The following is an 11,266-nucleotide window of genomic DNA, read 5'->3' as shown; positions in this document are numbered from 1 at the left end:
GCATGCCTATTGAACTCAAAGGGATAGTAAGAATACGATTGTCATCCACCAGAAGGAAAATCTGTGAAATCAAATACCATTTCCAAAATCTCGATTGCTCATCTATTAGAGCGACAACATTTGCATTTGGAGGTAAGACACATTGAGGGGTAATGATCTGAAAAGAATAAGGTTGAAGAATCCATTGATTGTACCAGATATTCACTCAAACTATTCCCAGTATGCAATCTAACTCCATTGGATAAAACTTCCATGCCTGCTAAAGTACTATGCCATGTGAAACTAGACATAAATCCCAACCTTACTTTCAAAAAATTGCATCTGGGATAATACTTGGCCTTTAACAATTGAGCATAAGAGAATTAGGATTCCTTACAAGCCATCATCCCTAATTGACAAGCAACGCTTGATTGAAGCTCTCAAAGTCATGGAAGCTCAATCCCTCTTCATCTTTGGCCTAACACAAATGTTTCCAACTACACAAATTAATTTCCTATCACAACGCTTCGGCCTAATTGACTAATCATGGCTTTAATCTCATGATAGAGGGTAATAGAAAACAATGCTTCACATATGTTGAACTTACCTGGACTACAGTTTTAATAAGAAACTCAAGGCCTAACAATATTTTTTTCCTTCCAACCTTGAAGCTTATTACAAACCTTAATCCTATTGAAGATTACTCTCTTAGATTGACTTACGAAAATTGTTATATTATTTTGCATAGGCCACAAATGGACATTCGAAATTCATTTGTGATGTGTTGTGGCTTGTTGAAAATTACTTAGACTGTTGAAATTTTAGGGAACGTTCAGGTTATGCCGAGATGCTTCCGGCTTTCTTTTAAAATTTTTGTACATAAATCATGCATTTTATATTCTACAATTTCAGATAGGATTTAAATTCCTTTCTTGATGCACTATTATCTTTTTAACTTTAGGCGATGATCCAGCTCCTGTAGTAGATACAAGGAGCACTTCAACGGTCTAGGCCTCAGTTTGTCTTTAGTACATGTGAGTGGATAAATATATAGCATTGTTATTTTATTAAATGTAAATTATTTATATTATTATTTCAAAGTATAAAAAATGGGAACAGAGAATAGTAATTTTATGTTTTATTATTAACTAGAACAAGATTTATAATTACAGCTGAATAAATTACTGAATACACTCAATATATGCACCGAATAGATAGCACCTTAATGATGGGTGAATTACTTTTAGCTCAATTTATATTTATACTGTCTTTGGGACAACACTTGATATACACAGCCTTTGGGCACGTATATCAAGTGGTAGCTCTTTGGGGGTAGCTCTGCACATGTGTATGACTAATATTTTTATTACTTTTGGGTTATTGTTGTGTCATTATAGAGCCTAAGATGCTAGCATTGCTCTCAGACTGTCAGAGTTTATTATTGCACCTGAGATGCCAGCATTATCTATAGGAAGCATATTGCGAGTGTATGAAGATATTGTAGATTTTATGATTTTAATATATTTATTTCAGCAATATTATTACAGCATGAATTTTATTTCAACTCAATTATATGATTTAGATTAAATGATATTTAATCAGCTAACCTGTTCTAATATAGCAGAATTAGTACTATTAAATACCAAAACCTTATATGTTCCCATTTGTTATTTATTTATCTGTTCATTGACTTGTTGTACTCACCCTCTCATTTTTTTTTTCAATATTTTAGATTTCTTTTGCTGACTCTACTACTAGCAGCCTTTCTTTCAGTGTTGTCCTCTCATCCACTTCATCAATTCCAAAGTCTAGTAGAGGTCGAACCAATATGTTATTTTTGGATATTGCTTTTATTTTAATTTATCGTACATAAGTAAAGACAGCTAAGAAATTTAATCTACAAATATTTTATTTTGATTCTCACGGAGAGTATTAATGTACGTTTGAGTATCTATTGTTGTTTGATGGGCACAGAGCCATATTATATATATATCAGATGTATTTCAACAGGTTCCATGGTTTTTTTTTTAGCTATAAATTTAGAGGAAACTCTGTTAGTTTTTCAGGTTACACCAGTCTCTATAGGTTAGAGACAGGTGAAACATATTATATGATATATAAAAAATTTAAATCACGAATTTATATAGTAAGTAAAATAACGCGCAATGCAGATAAAAAAAAACTAGTTATTATAAATAATTAAAATATATTGTTTAAATTTTAATTAAAAAGTTAACTTATTTTTTTAAAAAATATTTATATATTAAAATTTAACTAAATTTATTTTAATAATTATTTATAAAATATTCAAAATTTTTAATTATAATAAAAAAATTTGATTGATTTCTTAATTTATGATGAAACTAATAGAAACATTAAAATTAAAATATCAAATTAGTAAAATTTAAATTTCTCAACAGAATTGAAAAATATAAAAATTTAGTAATATTTTTTAAACCAAACAAATTTAGTATTTAATTAAAAAAAAACTGATTAAAGTCACGGTAATTTTGTTTTAAAAGCTTATAGTGTGAAATAAATAAATAAATACCATTAAAATTTAAAAAAATTTAACGTGTACGTTAATATCATTTGAAAATAATATTAAAACGGTATGTATTACATTGTTGAACAACTTTTTTTTTTTTAAAATAAATTATTAACTTTTTAAAATTAAATTTCACATTCTTTTTTCAGTTTATTAGAACACCAAGTATTGACATCCATTTATAATTTTTTTTTTTATACGCCATGACTATTTAGGGTCTTTTTTTCCCCTCTATCATGACATATACAATATAGCTGGACGAGTTCATTCAAATTCGCAGCTAAAGAAAATAATTCTTACTGAAAATTAAAATTTAACCTTAAAAAAAAAATGAAAGAATCGCAATTACTTGAATTTAACTAATTAATTTTAAAAGAAAAGAGAGAATTACAACTACTAGAATATTATATTGGGATGCAAAACTTTGATATATATATATATAGTACAATGCTAATGTCACACCCAAAATCACCAGTTGCAGGTCTACTAAATTATACAATGCTTCATTTAATTTTATTACAACGGAAATATTCTTGAATATAAATATGCTCATTCTTTCTTGACTTCTGGGCTGAATCTATATGATAATTTAGCTGCAAGAGCAAGTGGGAGAGCAATTTATTTAGAAGAAATAAATTTTATTGCAAATTGTTATAATAAGGACAAACTTTCTTTTATTAGAATTTTGTGTATTAGTTTGTGTTGACTATGGAAGCTCACCTCTACGCTTAAAACACTTGATATTTGGGATGTGCAGCACCTTTGAACGATCTTTGCTTTCCACATCATTTACGCGTCCTATAAGACTTGCAGAACAGTTTGTCAAAAGCAGAGATTGAAGATTGGTTAGGGATTCAATACCATAAGGCACTGCATTTAACATCAAGCAGGAATCGATCCACAATTCTTGGATATCTGGCATAACCCCCTTCTGTATAGTAATTCCTGTCAGTTGAGGGAAAACTAATAACCATAATATTTTAAGCTTAGCAAAGCCACTGCAGAAATGTAGATTTTCTTCAACAAAGGAATTAACTAGAATAACCTTTCTTAAATTGGGCAGTGCTGCAATGTGGGGGAGTGGATCATCCTTCAATCTAGACCAATGCAACCACAAATATGTTAGGTTTTGAAGTGAGCAAAACCAATGCGGTACATTTTCTAGTTTCCCAAACAAAAAAAGCTTCTGAAGTTGGGGTGGGGGTGTTCTCAATGCATCCACTCGAAGGAACTCCGTTTCATTATTCACCATTAGACACAAGTGGTGCAGTAGTTTCAAGTTCTGGATTGAAGAGCACATGTTCTGTTCATCTGCTTCTTTCAAATTTGAAATGCCCATTCTGCTTACTTGGGTCATACTTCTAAGTTGCTTTATTATGTTGCCTTCGGCTTCAATGTTTGCCATGACTTGCAATTTCTTCAATTTGCTAATTTCAAATGGTACCTGCATCCCCCTGACAAGTTCAAAATTATGGATGTCCGCAATAAACTTACTCCACATATTTAGATGGCGCAAGTTCTGCAACTTAGCTACTTCACTCGGAAGTTCTTTTATATTTGTTTCACTAATGTCTAACAGCTCGAGGTTTCGGAGTTCTCCAATAGATTTTGGAAGCTCTGCCATTGGAGTCCCTCTCAAGTTCAAGTACCTTAAGTTGAATAGAGTCCCCAGCTCTTCTGGCAATACATCAATTGCGGCATTTTCCAAATCCAAAGTCCTCAATAATTTGAATTTTGACAGCAATGTATTTGAGAAAGACACAGAACCATTCACAAATACAAAAAGTGAACGAAGTCGTGTGATACTGCTATATGATTGAAGATCCCCTTTAGTTGTTTGAATAGACAAGCGGCGAGCTTGATGAGATTCGCATTCTCCAATCTCAACTTTTCCATCATATACAACACCAAACTTCTCTTTCTCTGATATTGATAGACCAATCTCACGCAAAAGATCATGCATCTTGCAACGTTTTGGTCTCCCAAATTCATTTCGCCTGACAACTTGAAGCATGCTTCGAAGTATGAGTTCCATGAGATAGCTTTCTGCCACTTCTTTTGGTGCAGTCCTGTCAACTTGCTGAACAAATCCTTCCGCTATCCATAGTTTAATGAGCCTTTTACGTCTAATTTCATAGTCTTCTGGAAAAAGGCAACAATAGAGGAAACAATGCTTAAGTGGGGATGGCAAGTCACTGAAACTAAGCAACAAAATGCTCTTGACTACTTCCAACATCTGATTATTATTTAGCTGCCAGTTCAAGTTGTCACAAACACTACTCCATTCTGTTATTGACTTTTTGGAAGACAGGAGACCGCCCAAAGCCACAACTGCAAGAGGTAGGCCCTTACATTTTCTCACCAGTTCTAATGCCCAAGGTTCAAGTTCTTTTGGACAAGAATTACCAGGACAACTTGAGAATGCTTTCATGCAAAAGAGATCCCAAGCTTCTTTTTCCTTCAGCGGTTTAATAGTGAGAATGTGACTTCTAACATCAGAAGAATAAGATCCCACATCTTCTTTTCGAGTTGTAAGCATTATCCGACTTCCGAACTGATTATTTGGAAGTGATACCTTTATTGCCTCCCATAAATTTGTATCCCACACATCATCCAAGACAACTAGGTATTTTTTCTGCTCCAAATACCCAATAAGAATGCCTACGAGGTCTTTAAAGTCCTTTGTTCCCAAATCATTAGGAACTTCTTCCTTCCTTGACTGGTGGAATTCTTTGATTAAACTTCTGAGTAAATCATCTCTCGTATATGTCTGAGAGACGGTAATCCATGCACAACATTCAAAATAGGATTTCACAGTTTCATCATTGTAGGTCTTGGCAACTAGCGTTGTCTTACCAGATCCCCCCATTCCAACCGTTGAAATGAGAGTTCGATGTTCTTCTTTATCCATTAACCATGTTTTCAACAGCCGACTTTCATCTACAAACCCTACAACATCATCTTCTTTCATAAAAAGAGCTAAATCCCTTTGGTACAATGGAAAATTGTAGTGGTCATTGGTGCCTTCTATACGATCAATACCATATCTCTGTCTCCTCTCATCCATCCCTTTGATGGTTTTATTGATCTGTTGCAGCTTAGAGGCAATTTGACGCGTCTCCAAACGAGTTTTTGGAGTGCGAAAAATTCGATGGAGTTTTGTGAAATGTTGTTGTCGATACACGTAATACATGTACTCATCAATGAGGTCTTCAATTTGGTCTGCAATGTCCCTCACATCTGCAACCCATGTCTTCATTACTTCTGACATGACTCGCTTTCTCTCAGCATCATGTAGAAAGGATTTCATGCTTACTAGTTCTCTCTTAATTTCGTCAAGCTCATCGTTGATGCCTACTGATAATGTTGCTTCATTCTGAACAGTAGACACTATTAGTCCAATCACGTGGTCAACAGCAGCTGAGGCCATTTTGGCCTAATATGTTCACTTGTTTTCTGCGCTTCTTTGGTTAATTATGTCACTGCATTTAGCACTATTACTATTAGTTCATGTCTTAAATAAATAAATAAATATAAAGCAATAATTTTAAGTTTCTCACTTTTTTCCATTAAATTTGAAAATATAGCACATTAATTAATATTTTCAATATTAAAAATTCATATAAAATGCATTAATATTTTATCATAGTGCGTTATTCTCATGGGAGGGAAAATAAGATAAATACAAGCAAAACAAGAAGCAAATTAGTTCATTCGTGATAAGGAAAAATAAGATAATAAGAAGCAAATTCGAGTTTTTTTTGGTATTATAATTGTTATTAAATTTGTAATTAAAAAAAATTTGAAATTTTTTAATTGAAAATTTACATATTAGCAAAGGGAATTCAACATTAAGAGAGAAAAAAATACAGCATGCTTTCAAACAAAAAAATAAAAAGAACAATATCATCCACACCATGCATCGATCAATCAAAACATCTACCATATAGTCATAAATCTAAATTATTAAGTAGTGAATAAGCCAATTCTGGCATGCATTTGTGATAAATTTCAGCCAGAAAAGAATTATCTTAAGCCAACGATATATCTATACACACACACTTCACTTGTTGATAAGTAGAAGACTAGATAAGAAAATTGAGCAAAATTGGAGGACTTTCTGTTAAATTTATCAGTTTTCAGTTATAAGGGAAAACCTTAGGAGAGAAGAAGGAACGCTTCCGGCCAATCTGGAGGAATTGTAGTAGCAGCTGCGTACAAGGGGATGCTGTTTTTGCACAGCTACTTAACAAACCAACCAAAATTATATATTAATGAAAGTGGAGAGGAAGTGAAGTTGACTTTATTGGCAACTGAATGTGCGGCTGATAATACGCCCACCAAATTATATAAGAACCGTAGATGGCACGTATGCCATTTTAGGGTAAATATGTAATTGCATAAATATAATATAAAAAAATAAAATTTATAAAACTTTGTAATTTCTTAATAAAATTTATATTCATAAATAAGGTACCATAAAAGAAATTACTATAATAAAAAAATATAATCTGAAACTTTACGGATAATGGGGAAGTCTCTAGTTTGGTAAAATACATGGCTTGTCTGTAGGAAGAGTAATAGGTTGGATTTGACTGCGTTTTAATAAAATAAGTTTTGATAATATATGATTGGACTCAAGATTATTTTTCGATTTAATGGATGATAATATATTATTTATATAGTAATTAAATTTGAGATAAATTTAAGTAATATAAAATAAATTTTAATTAAAATTAAAATAAATTTAAATATTATAAATATTAATTAAATTTAAATTTAAATAATATAAATTTTACGAGTATCTTACCTAGGCAATAGCTACCTGACACAACCAACCCATATCGGATTTCTATTTTGTGAAGGATTTCTAGTTTTAGTTGATCTTTTATTTTTATTTCTTAATTTATCTAGGGTTTTTAAATTTTATTTCATTTATTTTAGACCTTTTAAATTATTTTCTACTTTGATTAGAATTTAAAATTTTATAAATTTTATTAAACGTTATCATAATTTTTTTTTCTTTAATAAAGTTATATTTTACTTTATTTTATTATTAGAATTTTGAATTGAATCTTGTTTATTTTGGAGTTTTAGATTAAGCTTTGTTTAATTTTAAGGATTTCATCTTGTTTATATTCACAAATTTTGCAAAATATTATATTTAAATTGCATCACATACTTTCCAAATTAAATTATAATTTTAAATTCATAAAATTATATTTAAAATTTAAGTCACAAATTAAATATGATTTTTTTCCTAATTGATGTGAGCCATAAAATTTGACAATTTATTAATAAGAATTATAAAATAAGTATAACATAATTTTTTATAAAAACAAAAACAAACAGAGATAATTAAAATTTTTTATTCAGAGATGATTTTTGCAAAATAAAATATTTTTTCAGATAATAACCGGTTTTTTTTTAATTTTAAATAACCAAAGAAATCTTTTATAATTAATGTACTCTCTTTCCATTACTGCTCTCTATCTATTAATATTATTTCACAAAACTCTCTCTAGCAAACTTATAATAAGTTGTTAAGTTAAAAAATAATAAAATTACCTTTTTACTACATTTACTCTTACATTATCTTTTTAATTATCATTTAAATTTATTATAAAAATATTAATATTATTACACTAGTTCACCTACTACAAGGAAAGATGATTTATTTTCATTAATAAAGTATTAAAATTATATTTATAAATGTCAAGTTATAATTTAGAAAGGCATTTTAATTTAAAAATCTCTTATAATAAGTTAAAGAAGTTTTTTTAAATTAAACTATAATTTAAAAATTTTTAATAATAAATAAAAATTAAAAAATATAAAATAACATTTAAGGTCGAATTATAATTTTTTTTTCCAAATATATATATACATACAAGCGCCCATCTTGGCTGAAAATCTAGGGGAGTTACACCTTGTCTTCCTTCTCACAATGACAAGAATTATATAAAAATAAAAATATAAATAAAAAAAAACTGATTAAATTAAAATTTAAAATAAATTTAAATATTATATATATTAATTAAATTTAAATAATATAAATTTTACGCCTTGTCTTCCTTCTTACAATGACAAGAATTATATAAAAATAAAAAATAAAAAATAAAAAAACTGACACAATGACTTTTTGGCATTGCAGAACGTGAGATGTATCCATTACTTTAATATTACTGTAAACAAAGATTTAATTTGCCCATATGATAGCAAAGGCTTATCTGCACCTCCAAATAATTTCTTACTTCATGTTCGGATAATGTCAAAAAAATCCTAAATTTTGCTATTTTTTACTATTATATTTTAAACCCTATTTGATTCAATTTTATGTTAAAATTCATTTCATTTGTAAATAAATTCATGATAAAATTTATTTATGAATAAAATTTTTTATTTAATATATTTTATATTAAATATAGAATTCATTTTAAATGAAATAAATTTTATATTTAGAATAAATAAAATAATAAATAATAAAAGATAATTTGCTATTTGAAATATATGTGATTTTAAGTTTGGAATTCATTTGCAAAATCTATTAATTTTGATAGAATTTGATTTAGTTGTAATAAATTCTATGGAATTGATTATTAAGAATTTGAAATGAATTTTCATTTAAACCAAATACTAAAATTTTATATTCACAAATGAATTTCAAAAAATTTTACAAAATTTATTTATACCAAACATTATCTTAAATAGTTTTTAATAAAAATATCATAAATTATTAATTTTATTATAATTATAGCTTATTGTCTATTCCACCATTAATTTTTACAAATTTTACTATATCGGGAAAATGTCTAAAAAATCTCAAGCTTTACCTTTTCACAATTGCACTCCATTTTTTTTTTTTTAATATATTGACTCAAAAAATTTTTTTTCTAGATTTGCCACTAGTGAATAACCTCAAAGTTAGGGATTTTTTTGGACTACATTATTGCTAATGAATATAAGTTGCCTTCGTGAGTAAGCAATTCAAATTGCAGGTTGATTCAAATACCACCCCAAAATAGCGTAGCTGTAAAATTCAACTAATTGTGCTTTGTGTGATTGTGGTCCTATAACCAGTAAATGATTTTCAAATTGATCATTAAAATATACCAGAGAGGCATAACAACTTTGTTGACACAAAGTGGTTGAGCAGACATTGAAAATTTAATAATATGCTTAGCCAAAGACTTTGAAATGTTAATGAGTCTTCAATATGTAGCTTCTGCCAAAACTCAGTGGCACTTTAAAAAAAAAATGTACTAAATTATTAGAATTGGTTATATTATGAAACTTTCTCTCTATCATTTTTTCAGCCTGTTTGACATTGAGTTTGGAAGGTCAAAATTATTTTTCTGAATAAAAATACCATTTTAGATACTGTTGAAAAAAGCTGTTTGAAAAAAACTATTTTGTTATTTTAGTATTCTTATAATTAAAATTTATTAAATTTAATTTTTAATTATTTTTAATAATTTCTAACTAATATATTTCAAAAAGTGATTTTCTCAACAACTAACAGCAATGCCAAACAGGCTTTTAAATGTTATGCGCAAAGTACTTCTTGCCATGAAGCTTTTCGCATGATGTAGGAAAGTCTCCGCCAATGGTCCGTTGAGGAGGTTTCGCGGCCACGATTTTTGAGCCTTGCATGAAGAAGGATGATATAAGTGTGAACAGATACAATACCGTTTTGAATAACACATAAATAAATTAAGGGGGAAGAAATACTGAAGTAGTACGTGGACTAATACACTGTAATCAGTTAGAACCTTGTTAACAAGTCATTAGAGGTAGTTGTAAGATCTCTATTCTTAGCTTCTCTTCTTATAATTTAAAACTTAGATACACCAATAATTAAAAATACATATATTATTAAGGTCCTGGTTGGTTCAATTTTATGATAAAATTCATTTTATTGCAAATGAATTTCACAATAGAATTTATGTACAAATGAATTCCTATATTTAGTATATTAAATATGGAATTAATTTCAAATGAAATGAATTTTGTATTTGATATGAGTAAATAATTAAATTAGCAGTGAAATTTCTTTAAGAAGAAGAGATTACATCAGCAGCAATAAAAGAAGATAAAAGCTCAAGACAGTCCTCAACCCACACAGGCTCAACATCAGAATGAACAGCATGTTTAGCAGGGAAATGCGTTGGTTTGTTGAACTATTGAGGAGTGAAGGACCACAGGCACTGACCAAAGCATCTATCGAGCGCCAAGCAATCATACAAACAAACCTCAAGGCCATTTTGCCAACTTATGCCTGCCTGCAACTTATCAACAGCATATTTGAAGTCTGATTCAGCAACAATGGAGGAAAAAAAAATCCAATACAAGCTTTAGGCCATAAATAATTGCCAAAGATTCAGAAATGTATGAATCCTATTCGCCAATAAATAGACTTGCACTCATAGGGTAGGACACAATCTTCGGCATCCCGAAAAATTACACGCAACCTAATATGCGATGGACCAAAAATACCAACATCAACATTCATTTTCAAGATAAATTTCAACAATTGTCCTTGAACTTATATAGTTATAACACTACAGTCCTTTAACTTTAAAATGTAACATAAAACCCCCTAAACTTTCAAATTTTACACAGTAAAATCCTTCTGATTTTCAATTACTGATTTTTCAGTTAGAAACTGATGTGAATAGCTCCTGCATGTCGCTTGGTCAACATTTTTCTCTCCTCTCTTATGCAAAGTGTAAAATTATT

The 11,266-nt window shown here is 29.2% G+C and overlaps 1 protein-coding gene across 4 annotated transcripts; it reads right to left on the bottom strand.

Moving 5' to 3' along the window:
- Window positions 1-2,984: 2,984 nt before the first annotated feature.
- Window positions 2,985-6,817, bottom strand: LOC110656149 (disease resistance protein RPM1-like). 4 transcript variants are annotated; one of them, XM_058131475.1, is made up of 4 exons: window positions 6,685-6,817; window positions 3,573-6,009; window positions 3,248-3,458; window positions 2,985-3,120 (listed from the first exon to the last, which is right to left on the bottom strand). In XM_058131475.1, the coding sequence occupies exons 2-4, from the start codon at window positions 5,955-5,957 to the stop codon at window positions 3,077-3,079; spliced, it is 2,640 nt and encodes an 879-aa protein (XP_057987458.1). In that variant the 5' UTR covers window positions 5,958-6,009; window positions 6,685-6,817; the 3' UTR covers window positions 2,985-3,076. The 4 variants fall into 4 exon arrangements, with proteins under 4 accessions (XP_057987458.1, XP_057987457.1, XP_057987459.1 ...); XM_058131474.1 differs by having other exon boundaries at window positions 3,248-6,009; XM_058131476.1 differs by lacking the exon at window positions 2,985-3,120 and having other exon boundaries at window positions 3,258-3,472.
- Between the last annotated feature and the right edge of the window lie 4,449 nt (window positions 6,818-11,266).

Source organism: Hevea brasiliensis, chromosome 12 (assembly GCF_030052815.1).
Source record: "Hevea brasiliensis isolate MT/VB/25A 57/8 chromosome 12, ASM3005281v1, whole genome shotgun sequence".
NCBI classification, from domain to species: Eukaryota; Viridiplantae; Streptophyta; class Magnoliopsida; order Malpighiales; family Euphorbiaceae; genus Hevea; species Hevea brasiliensis.
The sequence above is the reverse complement of the archived record's forward strand: the minus strand, read 5'-3'. Positions and strand labels throughout refer to the sequence as shown.